Source organism: Colobus angolensis, unplaced genomic scaffold (assembly GCF_000951035.1).
Source record: "Colobus angolensis palliatus isolate OR3802 unplaced genomic scaffold, Cang.pa_1.0 Scaffold83, whole genome shotgun sequence".
Lineage (NCBI taxonomy): Eukaryota > Metazoa > Chordata > Mammalia > Primates > Cercopithecidae > Colobus > Colobus angolensis.
The window spans coordinates 1094978-1110427 of NW_012122154.1; the positions used below are offsets into that span (position 1 = coordinate 1094978).

Consider the following 15450-nt stretch of genomic DNA (forward strand, 5'->3'; position numbering starts at 1 on the left):
AAGGGGCAGAGGTTGCAGTGAGCCAAAATCACACCACTGCACTCCAGCTCAGGCAACAGTGTGAGACTCCATCTCAAAAAAAAAAAAAAGAAACTTCAGTTAACAGCCTCCTTGGTGCTTTAAGCATTCAGCTTCCTTCAGGTTGATAATTTATATATAACCCCTGAAACAGGCTTCAGGTCAAACCCTTAAAAGACATCTGAAGCTGCAGCCTGGCCTTTGGTGTTGAAATAGGAAGGTTTAAGGAGAATCTAAGCATTTTAGACTTTTTTTTTATAAATAGACTTTTATTTTCCTTTGTAATGTACTGGTCTTTTAGTGGGTAAGGCTGGGCAGAGGGTGCTTACAACCTTGACTCCCTTTCTCCCTGGACTTGATCTGCTGTTTCAGAGGCTAGGTTGTCTGTGGGTGCCTTATCAGGGCTGGGATACTTCTGATTTGGGCTTCCTTCTTGCCCCGCCCTCCCGACCCCAGTTCCCCTGACCCTGCTAGTGGCATGTCTCCTCCCATGTCTGAAGGTCCCTTGTCCTGTTTGTTTTAGGAATCCTGGTCTCAGGACCTCATGGAAGAAGAGGGGGAGAAAGTCACAAGTTGGACATGATGCAGACTAGGGGGCCCCAGCGACGTGTCTGGTTGAGCTCAGGGAATATGGTTCTTAGCCCAGTTTCTTGGTGATTTCCAGCGGCACTTGTAATGGCGTCTTCATTCAGTTCATGCAGGGCAAAGGCTTACTGATAAACTTGAGTTTGCCCTCGTATGAGGGTTATAGCTGGCCTCCCTCTGAGGCTGGTGACTCCTCCCTGCTGGGGCCCCCCAGGTGAGGCAGAACAGCTAGAGGGCCTCCCCGTCTGCCTGCCTTGGCCAGCTAGCTTGCCTCTCCTGTGCGTATGGGAACACCTAGCACGTGCTGGGTGGGCTGCCTCTGACCCACAGGCATGGCCGAATTTGGCGACTCAACCACCTTGCCTCAGCTGATCAGAGTTTCTGTGGAATTCTGATTGTTAGATCAAATTAGCTGGTCTCTGAATTAAGTGGGAGAAGACCTTCTCTAAGATGAACAGGGTTCGCCCCAGTCCTCCTGCCTGGAGAGAGTCGATGTGTCTTGCAGAGCTCTCGCTTCTCCAGCAACACTCTTCAGTACATAATAAGCTTAACTGATAAACAGAGAGAATATTTAGGAAGGTAAGTCTTGGGCTTACCATTGGGTTTAAATCATAGGGACCTAGGGAAAGGGTTCGGGCTTCTCTGGAGCAGATATTGTCAAGTTCATGGCCTTAGGTAGCATGTGTATCTGGTCTTAACTCTGATTGTAGCAAAAGTTCTGAGAGGAGCTGAGCCTTGTTCTGGCCCCTTAAAGAACAGGGTCCTCAGGCCCTGCCTGCTTCCTGTCCACTGCCCCCTGCCCGTCCCCAGCCCAGCTGAGGGAATCCCGTGGGTTGCTTACCTACCCTATAAGGTGGTTTATAAGCTGCTGTCCTGGCCACTGCATTCAAATTCCAATGTGTACTTCATAGTGTAAAAATTTATATTATTGTGGGGTTGTCTTTTTTTTTTTTTTTTTTTTGGTATATTGCTGTATCTACTTTAACTTCCAGAAATAAACGTTATATAGGAACCGTCTGATAGCATGGCAGCTCTGTCTGGCAGGTCGAGGCTTCCTTTTCCCCTCCCTAAGTTCTGAGGAGGCCTCACACACAGGCGGGGCCTGGGATAGGCGCCGGAAAGGGTCTTGAGAGGAGGTGGTTGCCTTAGTCCCCCACCCCACCCCCTTATGTCAGCCACCAGCCGGGAGGTAAGGAGTGCCTGGAGGAGCAGGAGGTCAATAGTCCAACGGCAGAAAGGTCTAAGAGTGGAGGCCTCCCTCCCCGGCCCCCTCCTAACCCCTAGAGCCGCCTCGTCCTGTCTGGGGTCAGATAAGCCACCTAAGCGGGGTTGGGGGTTAGATACTCCCACCGCACCAAGGCTTCCCCTTCCACAGTTGGCTCCTTTATCACTTTGCCTTCAGTTCACCCAGCGGAGACAACACGCAGACACCCGGTGGGGGCTGCAGGGCCTCCCGGCAGCCAGCGGTGATAATGCAGGGAAAGGCGCTCTGACCTCAGCTACACGGGCGCCCACAGGGCTTCTCCCCACCCCTACACGTGCCCCAGCGCCCTGGAGACGCGCCTGGGAGCTACGAGCTAGCGCCTTCCCTCGCAGAGATGGAGCAGATTAGCCCGGTGGGGCGGTGGCACCTGCCCTTCACCTCCCCTCCTCTCTTCTCCCACCCCCGCCTGCCCCCTGCTCTGGGCCCCCTGCGCCTCCCTCCTGGGGCCCACGAGCCGCCCCGCTCCCTCACTTGAGCTCTGAGCTCAGAAGGAACCTGCCCGCAAACCTGGCTCCCAGCCCCACCCGGGGAGCGCGTGTTCCTGCGCCCAAGGGCCCCAGCGACAGCAGAGACTGGCCGCAGCCAGCGGCGCGGGGGTCCAGCCGGGACGAGCCAGCCCCCCTCCTGCACCTCTGCCTCACACAGTCGCCGGCAGCCAGCTGAAGACAGCGCAGCCGCGTGGTGCCACCTGCTGGTCTCTGGGAAGGAGGAGGATGGGACGGTTGTTGTGGCTCTGGGACTGCCCCTGGCCCAGAGGGTTGAGAAGTATCTTGGCGCCGGGCCCGGCCCGTCAGCTTTGAGGCTGCTGGGAGCAGCAGCTGCTAAGGAGAGGCCTGGGTCAGAGTTCTGCCCACCCGTGCCCATCTCCATCTTTGCCCCAAACCTCGAGTCCCCTGCTTTTTAGGGAATCTGTGCCCCTTAAACTGGCCCCTTACCCCTCTGAGAAGCATTGACAATATTCCAGGGGTGGCCAGCACCCTGAAAACCACAGCGAAGCGGGCAGAGTTAAAATTTAAGACTAAAAATGACAGCGTCAGGCACGAACTGGGGAAGGAACAGAACCCAGCTCCAGGGGTTCCCATCACCCAGGGAGGCCACCAACGCCCCAACCAGGAGCCATAGCAGCAAATCTATGAAAAAAATATTTTATTCCAAAACACTGTTTACACAAATGTGTGGTCTTTGTACAAAGTACAAAAGAATCCCTCTTCTCATCCCCACCTCCCTTTAGAGAAGTTGAAACCCTGGGCTCCCAATCTTCCATGGTCAGCTGCCCCGACTGCAAGTCCTACAGCCTCAAGAGGGAGGAGCGTGTGTGGTTGGGAGCAAGGCCTTCCCAGATCACAGCCAGTTACACAGCATCGCAAAGCCTGCTCCTGGCCCCGTCTCCCAGCGGAGTCAAACCAAATCAGCTTTTACCCCTCACTCCAGATTCCACAGACACGCAGCACATGGCTATTTGCAGCTTGTCTTTCACTGCAGTTTTTTTTTTTTTCCAGGAGGCAAGAGGACCAACCCTCCAAGTCCCGGGGCCCCTGTCCACCCACCATATCCTAGACCCAATCTTTTCTTCCTCTTCGTAGACAAGGTTACAAACAGAGAGGCAAGGTAAGAAGGCTGGGGCCTGAAGGAGGGGAGAGAATATATATCCCGTGGAACGTGGGCAACAGCAGCATAGACTTGAATGAAGCTCAAGGCCAAGCAGCCAAGCAGGGACTAATTCAGAGCAGCTCAGAAACCCTCACTCAAAGCAGCAGCCCTGCTGTACTAAGGACATGGCCAGGCCCAGACGCACTCTCCGAGGGTTCACAGAGAGTCTGGAGTCCACATACTACTCAAAAATGAACCCCAGCCTCCCTCCTGAGATGAATCGGTTACATCAACACATGAGGACAGATGCATTTACATAGACACACACACACATACACACACGCGCGCGCGCGCACACACACACACTCTGTCTTAGGAGGGCAAAGCTTCTCACTCCGGAGTGAAACTTCAGCTTAGAAACGTTACCCGTCTCCCCTCCCCTTCTGAATCATCTCATTCAAATAGCTGCTGAGCAGATGAAGGAATAGGTTTGACTGCACTGAGTGCCTGCAGTGACAGAGGCTCAGTGTCTACCACGACAGAGACGGACTTGGCGCGCTCTTGGATGCCATGATCTGAAAAGAGGCCACCGCTGCTGCAGCCACATCCCAGGACTGCACAGGGGAGGCAGGCGTAGCTCATGCACGAGGACACACACACGCACATGCATGCCTGCAAAGGTGTCGGTGTACACAGCCATACTAAGCTCACAACACAAAAGCTTCACATTGGATATTGTTTCCAAAGAGAAGCGTGGGATTCAAACGTTCATGAGAGGGAGCCTCTGGCAGAGGTGAAAAGACCGGCAGGGGGCGAGAGGTGGGAGTCCAGACTGTCCATCGGTCGGCGTAAGAGTTCCTCCACGTGCCTGGCCACATCCATGGTCTCATCCAGGTCGAATTCTCCATCCTGGTCAAGGACAGGGTCAGGGCTGGTAAAGAAAGGGGGATGTCAGAGGGAGCTGGCATTTCTCACAGCCTCAAGCTCCCTGGGGACAGCCTCCAGCCTGCTCTCCTCTCAAATTCGTCTCATGAGAACGGGACCAGTTCTGGCTGGATGCCCCCACCCCACCCTGAGCTGGGTAGCAGTCAGCCCACTGGCTTCTGCAGACCCCCACTCTATTCCCATCTCTTGCTAACTCACTGAATAATCTTAGGGAATTCATTTCCCCTCTCCCTGTCCTCATCTGTAAAACCAGGTGACTGACACAGTGGGCTCTGCCCACCTGCAATTATGCTCAGCTGCGTGGTAGGCACCGCCCCATTCACTGAGCACCTAGAACGGCTGGGCCTTTTCACTGAGCACCTAGAACAGCTGAACCTATTGAGCACATGACTCCAATGTTTACAGCCACCTGGAGAGTGGGTATTGACCCTGTTTTATAGACAAGGAAACAAGGCCATGTCAGGAAGCTTGCTCTAGGCCACCTGGCTGGGAGGTGGTGGACTCCAGATTGGAACCTGGGATCTTCAGTGGTCCCACTGGAAGGTGGTACCTCCCAGACATCCAGTCCTGGCCATCCACAGTGAGGAAGGGAATTAATTCTCTACCTTGTTCCCACCAGACTCTTAAGAACAACCACCCCATTTATAGCTACCCTGTATCAAGCCCTTCCAAGCCCCTCCCTGTGGAAATGCTTCACCCACAGTGTCTCATTTTAATGCTCCTCCCATTCTCATGAGGCAAGCATTCTTGCCTCCGTTTTACACATAAGGAAACTTGAGCTTCAGAGAGGCTCAATCATTTTCCCAAGATTGCACAGTTGGTACTAAAGTGAGGACTGGACCCTGCTATGTCTAGCTTCAAAATGCTCCATTTTCCTGGCTGATCTCACTCCTCCTGGACCGGGGCCTAACCAGAGCTCTGGATTCCTTTGCCCACCAGCCCTCCAGGGGTCCAGCCTGGGGCCAAGCCCCCAGTTCTTCCCCTGCGGACCCCCATGAGAACGCCACCTACTTCTGTGGGTACATGTTATAGTGAGCCTGGGGGCACACAGCTGGGGAGGGGGCCTGGTCCATGTACGTGGCACTGCTGCCCCCAGCATCTGCAGATGCGTTCACAAACCTGCAGAAGAAAGAAAACAGCTTCAGCTGCCAGGGAGGCCAGGGCGGCTGACGGGGAGGGGACCGAGGGGCATGTTTGTCTTTCTCGGGGTGTAGAAGGACAAAGTGCCCACTTGGTCCTGGAGCTCCAGCTACAGGAGTGGTCATTCGGGTACTGGCACAGCATGACCCAGCCCAGGTCCCTCCCCAGGGCTGAGACAGGTTTCCTGGGGGAGCAGAAAGCTGGGTCCAGGATCGGGATGGGAGGCAGGGTCTAGGGAAGGAGGAAAGAGGCAGAAGGAGGGCCAGAGCCACCTGGCCACTTACTCAGGGACCACTTGCTTGATCTGTGGCTTCACGTATCCATCAACAGCTTTAGCTGCCAAGGAGAGAACCGCGGTGAGAACCAAAGTCTCTGGGAACTCCCAAGTGGGGTAGAAGTCCGTGCCCCATGCAGTCTCCCTCCTGCCTATATCACCCTGTGGTCTCAGCTGGGATGAGATTTCCCAAGGACCCCCAACAAACACCAGCTGATAAATCCTGCCTGAGGGTCACTGACACCCCTGGCTTGAATCCCATCCCTTCTCCTGGTTCCTTTTCTGGCCATTTGCTTTCCCTCTCCCTGCCCCCACCCCCTGTCAAAGAAAGAATGAACAAGCAAACCCAACCAATGGATTTGGGGCAGCTGGAAGAAGAGAGACTTCTCCCTTTTGCTGCCTGCACTCTACTCGGGGGAAGGTTCGTGAGCAGGGTGTGGAGACAGCAGCTGGGGAGGTGGGGAGCAGAGCACTATCTGTGGGCTCGAATGATCCCGGCCACTCCCTACAGCACTGCCACCCCTTCCTCCGAGGGTGCAGAAGTGAGAATCCATGCAGCTTTCACTTTGCAGAGAAGAGAGCTGGGACAGGTTTGTCGTTCCCTCTCCTCATTTGTGAGCCCTGAAATCCTCTCCATCACCCCATGGGCCAAAACCCACAGGGGACATGGCCCCTGGGCTCCTCCTGGGGAGTCCCCACGGCGCAGCCCAAGGCTTTGTCTGTGGGCTGGGGAAGAGCCTGGGGGAGTCAGCCGGCAGGGTCCTGGGGCAGTACCCACCCAGCACTGGAGTGTAGTACTTGGAGAAGACCTCATCCTTGGGGCGGTCAGGAAACACATAGATGAGATAGCTCAGGTCCCCCAGCCGGTCAGCCAGGGACCTGATGGAGAAATCCCGTGTGGTGAATGGTTTCAGGTTCCACAGGTTGCGTTCCGCTGTGAAAAGAACAACCTCATTCCCATAATCCACCAGCAGCAGGAGGAGGACCAAGGTTGTGGGGCTTTAAGGCAGGCTTGCAAGAGAAATCTGGGCTTCTATATAGTAGCTTGCGCTGCAACCCCAGCCTATAGGGAAGAAAGCCGATGCAGGATGTTCTACGCAGCAAACAAGATGAGCAGATACCAACAAGGCTGGGTGGTGGCAGAGCGGGGAGAGCTGAAACTGCAGGAGAACTCACCCAACCGTCTTGGAGTCTGTGGGGCTGGGGACTTCAGGTTCTCCAAAATGGAAAACGATAGAAAGGGAATACATTTCCAAGCCACAGCCCTCTCATACTAAGCTTCCCATTGGGTACCTTCTAAGGACACAGGCCCAATGTGGGGGGCGGGGGGAGGGGGCAAGGGAACAGGAGACTGGGCCTTGGGGCTGGAGTGTGAGCAAAACGGGCACTCACGGGAGTCAAATTTCCAGGCGATGGTGATACCCCCAATTTCTGAGTCACTAAAGCGCAACAAGAAGGTCCCATCGGGCTTGTTGATGAGCAGGTCGTGGGCCTGTTGCTTATTCACAAAACCTAGGATGGCCCTGGGTGCATGGAGCATTGAGCGTCACCACTGGGCCGCAGCCACAGTCCCTCTGCACCCACAGCTGGCCCCTGACCCTGCGGCCCCCGTTCCTTACCCATCATTCCAGTGGGGCTTGTGGTGCTTCTTCAACACCTCCATCACCCCGTCAAACCACTGCCAGAAGGTGTAGTTCCAGCCCGGCAAGTTCTCCTGAGGGCCCAGGAACCCCCGAGTCAGGGCTGGTGCCCCAGGTCACAGGTGGCCCACAAAAGTCAGGGCCCTCCTGCCCCCACCCAGCCTTCTCCCAGTTCTTCACCCCTGCTTGCCACCACACTCCAGCAGACCATAAAGTGACACAGCCCCCAACTTGTACCCTAGGGACCCAGAGAGGAAACTTGATTCTAAGACACAAGGGTCCAAGACGAGCCCATGGGTGGGAGTAAGAGATGTAGAAAATAATCCAGGCTGGCTGGGCGCGGTGGCTCAAGCCTGTAATCCCAGCACTTTGGGAGGCCGAGACGGGCGGATCACGAGGTCAGGAGATCGAGACCATCCTGGCTAACACGGTGAAACCCCGTCCCTACTAAAAAAAATACAAAAAAAAAAAAAAAAAACTAGCCGAGTGAGGTGGCGGGCGCCTGTAGTCCCAGTTACTCGGGAGGCTGAGGCAGGAGAATGGCGTGAACCCGGGAGGCGGAGCTTGCAGTGAGCTGAGATCTGGCCACTGCACTCCAGCCTGGGCGACAGAGTGAGACTCCGTCTCAAAAAAAAAAAAAAAAAGGAAAATAATCCAGGCTGGATGGGGCCTCCAAAGTCATCCCCTCATTTTATAGGTGGGGAAACTGAGGCACAGAATGGATGAGTCTTCAAAAATTAGCGAGGAAAGAGGCAGAAGCAGAGCCAGAGCCATAGGTGCGGTGGCTCACACCTGTAATGCCCAGCCCTTTGGGAGGCCAAGGTGGGCGGATCACCTGAGGTCAGGAGTTTGAGACCAGTCTGGCCAACATGGTGAAACCCTGTCTCTACTAAAAATACAAAAATTAGCCTAGCATGGTGGTGGACGCCAATAATTCCAGCCTCTCAGGAGGCTGAGGCATGAGAATCACTTGAACCCGGGAGGCAGAGGTTGCAGTAAGCTGAAATCATGTCACTGCACTCCAGCCTGGGTGACAGAGTGAGACTCTGTCTGTGGAAAAAAAAAAAGAAAATTAGCAAACACATCTAGGCCCAGAACCCAAGGATCCCAACTCCCAGCCCTGAGGCCCTCCGTCATCTCACTCCGGCTTCATCACTGAGCACAATTCCTACAGCCCCTGCCTGCATTTCCTGAGGCTAGGGGCCCCCATCTCTCCTGGTTGTAGGAGAGGGTAGTTGGGGGTGGAGAGTGGGGTGCTAGACCAGGCAGTAACCTGTGAGGCAGAGGAGCGACAGACCCCCATGGGCCCTGGTGGATGGCTGGTGGCCGGGCCCCTACCCTGTTGAACTGGGACCAAGACACGGACAGGCCGCTGTAGTCCTCCAGGTGGCTGCTGCTATTGTTGAACAGTTTCTGCGCCAGGAACACAAGGTTCTCCTTGGTCAGGCCCCGGTTGCTCTGCACTTCGGCCTTGAATTTCATGTTCAGCGCCTCACACAGCTGCGGCCACAGCACTTTGTCAGGCACGGCAAATGGCACCCTGCCCTGAGAAGGAGAGAAGAGAGGGGAAAAGGTAGATTAAGGGAGTTGAAAATGTTCACACACACACGAGATACACAGACACTGAGAGACAGGGGAGACTGAGATAGATCCAGAAAGGTGACACAAATGCAAGGGTAAGAAATGCGGCGGCTTTTATACACTAGCTTGCGCTGCAACCCCAGCCTGCAGGGAAGAAAGCCAATGCAGGGGGTGGGGGCACAGAGGACAGAGAGGAAGGACCCAAGCCATCTGCCAAAGGAGGATCCCAGACCAGGATCCAAAGACCAAACTCACAGACCTCACAGACCCCAGTCCAGGAACCTGGAACACAGAGTACCAAGGCCATGGCCGAAGGCAGGCGCCCAGCACCCCAGCCCTTCTGGCCTTACCTCACCTCTGGGCTGGCCCTGGGGTGAGGAAGGACCACTCAGCAGGGGCCCAAGGGGTGGGGCTGACCCCAGGCAAGTCCTAGGGCCTGGGGAGGCTGGGGTAGGGCTCCCACTCACCGGCTCAGCAAAGGCGTTGTCCCACAGCACGGTGGCCGTGGCATTGTGGTCCTGGCTGCCGTGGACGATGACAACCACAGGTAGGGAGAGAGTCTACAGGAGTCAGAGGAACCCAAGTTGATGGGGCGTGACCACCATGTGCCCTCTGCTTAGGCAATGTGCCCAATCTACTTTTTTTTTTAATGTATTTTTTTTTTTTTTTGATAACGTTGTTTCACTCTTGTTGCCCAGGCTGGAGTGAAATGGTGCAATCTCGGCTCACCACAACCGCTGCCTCCCAGGTTCAAGCAATTCTCCTGCCTCAGCCTCCCAAGTAGCTGGGATTACAGGCATGCGTCATCACACCTGGCTAATTTTGTATTTTTAGTACAGACAGGGTTTTTCCATGTTGGTCAGGCTGGTCTCAAACCCCCGACCTCAGGTGATCCACCTGCCTTGGCATCCCAAAGTGCTGGGATTACAGGCATGAGACACCACGTATGGCCGCAGTCCACTTTATTTTTTTTGGAGACAGGGTGTCGCTCTGTCGCCCAGACTGGAGGGCAATGGTGCAATCACAGCTCACTGCAGCCTTGACCTCCTGGGCTCAAGTGATCCTCCTGCCTCAGCCTCCAGAATAGCTGGGAGTACAGGTGCATGCCACCATGCCTGACCTTTTTTTTTTTTTTTTTTTTTGTAGATACAGGTTCTCACTATGCTGCCCAGGCTAGACTTGAACTCCTGGACTCCAGCAATCCTCCCTCTTCTGCCTCCCAAAATGCTGGAATTACAGGTGAGAGCCACCACACCTGGTCCCAACCCACTTTCCTCACCCACAGTTCCAAACACAAACCCCTCCCAACAAAACGTAGGCACAAGCAAACAAACAAACCAATTTCTTCTTAGCCCATTGCCTAAATTGTCTGGGTTAGTCCCAGATTATAACCTAGCAAACAGGTACCCAGAGTCAAAGCAGGCTGTCCGATGGCAGTGCAGCCAGGAGTCCCAAGGCAGGCCCCTCCACCTCCTGGGTGAACTGCAGCAGTTGGGGCGGAGGGCTGGGGGCCTCACCTTCACCTGGAACACAAGCTCATTGCTGCCAACACTGAACTGAGACTCAAACAGGACTGTGAACTTCTCCTCTGTCACGGACTCTGCACCCCGCCGGTCAGCACGCTTGATCCTCTTCAGTGACTGCAGGGTGGGAGGTGACAGGGGAACAGGGAGACGGCGGCTGCTTACAAGGACTCAGCTCTGGGCAGACCTGCCCTCTGAGGGTGGGCCCTGTCCTCACCATGTTCCTGAAGTGGGCGCTGAGGGTGCCCGTGGCTTGGTGGTACTCCATCACGCAGCAGTTGTTCAGGATCTCACCACTGCACTCGCTGCAATGGAGAGGGGAGTCCCAGCTCCACACAGGCCCCAGGCCAGAAGCATGGTCCTGTCCACACCTTGGGCTGGGGTCTTCACTCAGGTCAGCCCTGCCAAAAGCCCCTGCCCCCATCCCCTAAGAGTATTTCTTGGCATCTTTCTGGGTTGACTTCTCCATCAATCTGCTGCCCAGCACCCAAGGCAAGGTCTCCAGTGGTGAGGTCTGGATCTATTATTAGAAATTCCTCAGATACCAAGATTGATGTGAGGGGCTTTGGGGACTTCCAGTAGCTTCTAATGCACTTAAGATAAAAACCACAACCACAGTCTATGAGTATCCTTATGTTCAACACCTACCTACCTCCCTGGCCTCACTGAATTCCTCTCCCCTGACTCAGGACATGCAAGCCCCATTGGCCCTGGCTGTCTGCTGAACATGCCAGACTTGGACATTGGCCCTTGCTCTTCCTGTCACCCCAAATGCTCTTAGCCTTCTCCTCCTTCAGGTCTCAGCCCAGACAGCTCCCCAGAAAGGCCTTCCTGGACCACTTATCTGGTGAAGCTTACCAGGCTGACCTTCCCTCACCCCCGCCTTTAACATATCTCCAACGCCAACAGATTGCTCTTTCTTCTTTTTTTGGAGACAGAAGTTTGCTCTTTTTGCCCAGGCTGGAGTGCAATGGTGCAATCTCGGCTCACTGCAACCTCCACCTCCCAGGTTCAAGTGATTCTACTGCCTCAGCCTCCCAAAGTAGCTGGGATTACAGGCACGTGCAACCACACCTGTCTAATTTTTGTATTTTTAGTAGAGATTGGGTTTTGCCATGTTACCCACACTGGTTTCGAACTCCTGACCTCAAATGATCCTCCCACCTTAGCCTCCCAAAGTGCTGGGATTACAGGCGTGAGCCACCACACCCAGCCTAGATTGCTCTGTCTTAACTTCTTTTCCACTGTCTATCATTGGGGTGGCCCTGCCTGATCTTTTAAAGTGTATTTTCATCAGTCTCCCCAGCTGCAATGCAAGCTCAAAGGCAGTGAGAAGATCATTTGTCTTCATCTACACCCCGGATCACATGGTAGGAAATCAGTAAAGTTTTTTTGTTTTTGTTTTTTTGTTTTGTTTTGAGACAGAGTCTTGCTCTTGTTGCCCAGGCTGGAGTGCAATGGTACGATCTCAGCTTACTGCAACCTCCACTTCCTGGGTTCGAGCAATTCTCCTACCTCAGCCTCCCGATTACAGGTGTCCACCACCACGCCGGGCTAATTTTTGTATTTTTAGTAGAGATGGGGTTTCACCATGTTGGTCAGGCAGATCGTGAACTCCTGACCTCATGATCCGCCCGCCTCAGCCTCCCAAAGTGCTGGAATTACAGGCATGAGCCACTGCGCCTGGCCTTTTTTTTTTTTTTTTTTGAAACAGAGCCTCGCTTTGTCGCTCAGGCTGGAGTGTAGTGGCACAATCTTGGCTCACTGCCACCTCTGCCTCCCGGGTTCTAGTGATTTTCTTGCCTCAGAGTAGTTGGTAGCTGGGACTAGAGGTCCAAGTAGCTGGAGCTATAGGTGTATGTCACCAAGCCCAGCTAATTTTTGTATTTTAGTAAAGACAGGGTTTCACCACGTTGGCCAGGCTGGTCTCGAACTCCTGGCCTCAAGTGATCTGCCCACCTCCACCTCCCAAAGTCCTGGGATTATAGGCGTGAGCCACCTCACCCAGCCTCAGTAAACATTTTTAGTTGGATGACAAGGGATGGGGCCATGTCTTCCACATCACTCATTCACTCACTCATTCATTCACCCCCTGCATACGTTGTGGATGGCCTGCCCTGACACTGGACACTACCTCCCCACTCTGCCACACACAGCCTCTCTGTACTCTCCTCAGGACGCGGCACATGGGCTCTGCCTGAAAGTCCTCCCTCTCTGCTACTTCCCTCCCTATCACTAGCTACCTCTAATTCCACCAGGAGCCTAAGACTGTCATTTCTTTACTCCTGCATCAAGACCCCCTTTCTCAGTGCCCTACATGTCCCCCTGCCACATGGCTACACCATCAGGCATTTCCCAGCATCTGTTGCCTGCTCTGCTGGTCAAGGGGCTGGGCAAGGAGACAGCCCAGTTCTGTTGGGATCACAGTTTCATCCTCGGTGCGTAGCACAGGTTCTAGAACACGGCTGCAACACCATACTTTGTGTGATTTTTTTGGAGACAGGGTCTCACTCTGTTGCCCAGGCTAGAATGCCATGGCACAATCATACCTCACTGTAGTATCAAATTCCCAGGCTCAAGTGATCCTCCCACCTCAGCCTCCTGAACAGCTGGGACTATAGGTGCGTGCACCACCATGCCCAGCTAATTTTAAAATATTTTGTAGAGATGAGGGTCTCCCTGTGTTGTCCAATTCAAACTTTTGGGCTCAAGTGATCCTCCCACCTTGGCCTCCCAAAGTGCTGAGATTACAGGGGTGAGCCACCGCATCTAGCCTAGCACCATGCTTGTTGCAGGAACGGGGAAGGTCTCTGAGTAGGAGGAGGGCAGTGTACCATCTGTCCAGATTTAATGATGGTTTGACATGATTGAATTTACAACGGTGTGAAGCAACACACTTTCAAGAGAAAGTGGTATGACAGTCTCTCACAATGCTGCGCAGTGGCGGTGAGCCTCAGCTCTCTGGCAGCCACACCATCCCCAGGGTAAAGAACTGATACTCGGCTGGGCGTGGTGGCTCACACCTGTCAACGCAGCACTTTGGGAGGCTGAGATGGGAAGACTGCATGAGTCCAGGAGTTTGAGACCAGCCTGGGCAACATGGTAAACTAGGGGACAAGACATGGCTGGATGCAAGGACAAAGAGAGGGGGTGCAGGTCCCCCACACCTAAGTCTGGGCAGGGGAAGGGAGAGGCACAATTACTTGCGGGTGTTCTCGTTCTTGAGCAGAGACTTGGCCTGCTGCTCACTGATGATGGTGGCCTTCACCTGGGGCGGGTTCATGTGCACGTTCAGCTTCCCGCCCACCAGCAGGCGCACGGTGGCTGCAAACTTGGTCTGGGTCTTCAGGACCTGAGGAGGCTGCTTCTCAATGATGAATGTGCTGCAGGGGACACAGGGACAGACGTACGATGAGGGGTTGGCGCAGGGGAAAGGGCTCTCAGTCCTCCTGTGCTGGGGGTGGGGCTGCCTCCCGTGGGGCTCAGGAGGTGAAGAGCACGGGCACAGCCTCTGTTCCCGGGGAAGCTGTGAGAGTCCAGGGAGAGGACAGAGAGGGAGTGAGATAACACAGCAGCCGGCACGGGCTGCGGCCCAAGGGCATCTCTTGCAGTGTCCACAGGAGAAACCGGGCAAGGGCGGCACCCAGCAGCCACAGCAACTGGAGACGGAGTGGGGAGGGATGAGAGGCACGAAGCGGATCTGCTGGTCTGGAAGGCACCTGCGGCCCCCCACACACAGTCTGGAGCTGCCCCAAGCTCCTGGGCATGGCCAACAGGCAGCAGTCACCTGGTCACCAGGGCGGAGATGATGTCCGTGATGGTGGCGTTGACCTCAGCCAGCATCTCCTCCACTGGGCCAGGGATGGGCAGCTGCTGGCAGAGGTGCTCAGCCCTGCGGATCTGCTGCCGGTTCTGCCAGATGATCTCGGCCAACTTCTCACACCTGCACGGGAGCCCCAAGGCCAACAGGAGGACAATGGCTTCTCCGCACAGACGCCAGGCCCAAGACACAGCTCCCCCTCCCCCAGGAAGGCTCTGTGCTTTCACCACACCTCCCACCCATGGGAAGAGCAGAGCTCCCTGCCTCCCAGAATTAGAAACGTACACAGGAGGGGCGACCCTGACTAGGCCCAAACAGCCCGAGCATCACCCACACACCCGAGCTCTCTCCCACCCCAGGACAGCAGCCCCCTTCCTGGGGGAGGTGCACAGGATGGGGGACCAAAGTCTGATTCAGGAACCAGGCCCCCTGGAGAAACAAGAGCTGTCCCAGGATGGAGGGGGCCTGCTGCAGGAGCCAGCACAGGAGGCAGAAGCAGCCAGGGTCCCCACCAGCCCCTCCTGCCCTGCCCTCTGGCCGCCCCACACCATTACCAGGACTGTAGCACGTCCAGGCTGCCCTCGGGGGGCCCGCCGTTCCCGGCCAGCTGCTGCCGCCGCTTCCACTGGATCAGCTCGTCATCTAGGATGATGGTCTGTTGCTTCCGCAGCAGCTGCAGGGTCTTCTGGTGCTTCTCGGCCAGCTCCTGAGGGAAGAGAGGAGAGCAGCCCCTTCTGGGCTCCCAGAGAACACCGCAGGGCCTTGCTGGGAAATGGCAGAGCAGGGCCCAGGCCATTTCTTCTCCCCAAGCTGCTCTGCCTTGCATGGCTCCCAGAAAAATATGCCTCTGCCCTCCCAGGTTCTGCTCTCATCCGGGCCCCAGTCCTCCCTCAGGTCCCCAGAGACTGACTTCATGACACCCACGCCCAGGAGAGGGCCAGGACCCCACTCACCACGCGGTACTGCTGCAGCGTCTGTGCCTCGCGCTGCAGCCACGCCTCCAGAGACACCTGCTTCTGCTGGAGGGCCGTCTCCCGGCTCAGACGCTCCTGGGGGCTCAGCTGGGCCAG

The 15450-nt window shown here is 55.4% G+C and overlaps 2 protein-coding genes across 5 annotated transcripts in view; one reads left to right on the plus strand and one right to left on the minus strand.

Annotated features, from left to right (window-relative positions):
* The window catches only part of STAT3 (signal transducer and activator of transcription 3 (acute-phase response factor)), a 94528-nt gene extending 92908 nt beyond the window's left edge, over nucleotides 1-1620 (plus strand). Inside the window, exon 25 of the mRNA XM_011929718.1 lies at nucleotides 4-1620. The gene's annotated coding sequence lies outside the window, so the exon portion shown is untranslated. The remainder of the gene's footprint in view (nucleotides 1-3) is intronic.
* A 1378-nt stretch (nucleotides 1621-2998) lies between these two features.
* Nucleotides 2999-15450, minus strand: part of STAT5A (signal transducer and activator of transcription 5A) — a 26988-nt gene continuing 14536 nt past the window's right edge. For 2 of the 4 annotated variants that reach the window (XM_011929720.1, XM_011929721.1), the window contains 14 exons: nucleotides 15334-15450; nucleotides 14935-15086; nucleotides 14348-14503; nucleotides 13764-13943; nucleotides 10778-10865; nucleotides 10555-10677; nucleotides 9505-9597; nucleotides 8795-9001; nucleotides 7436-7530; nucleotides 7209-7339; nucleotides 6595-6750; nucleotides 5827-5878; nucleotides 5414-5521; nucleotides 2999-4388 (listed from right to left, as the gene is read on the minus strand). The exon at nucleotides 15334-15450 is cut by the window's right edge and continues 9 nt beyond it. In XM_011929720.1, the coding sequence (XP_011785110.1) occupies nucleotides 4226-4388; nucleotides 5414-5521; nucleotides 5827-5878; nucleotides 6595-6750; nucleotides 7209-7339; nucleotides 7436-7530; nucleotides 8795-9001; nucleotides 9505-9597; nucleotides 10555-10677; nucleotides 10778-10865; nucleotides 13764-13943; nucleotides 14348-14503; nucleotides 14935-15086; nucleotides 15334-15450 (1821 nt within the window). In that variant the 3' untranslated portion in view covers nucleotides 2999-4225. Of the gene's footprint in view, nucleotides 4389-5413; nucleotides 5522-5826; nucleotides 5897-6594; nucleotides 6751-7208; nucleotides 7340-7435; nucleotides 7531-8794; nucleotides 9002-9504; nucleotides 9598-10554; nucleotides 10678-10777; nucleotides 10866-13763; nucleotides 13944-14347; nucleotides 14504-14934; nucleotides 15087-15333 lie in introns of all 4 variants that reach the window. The other 2 variants (XM_011929719.1, XM_011929722.1) reach the window with 2 other exon arrangements.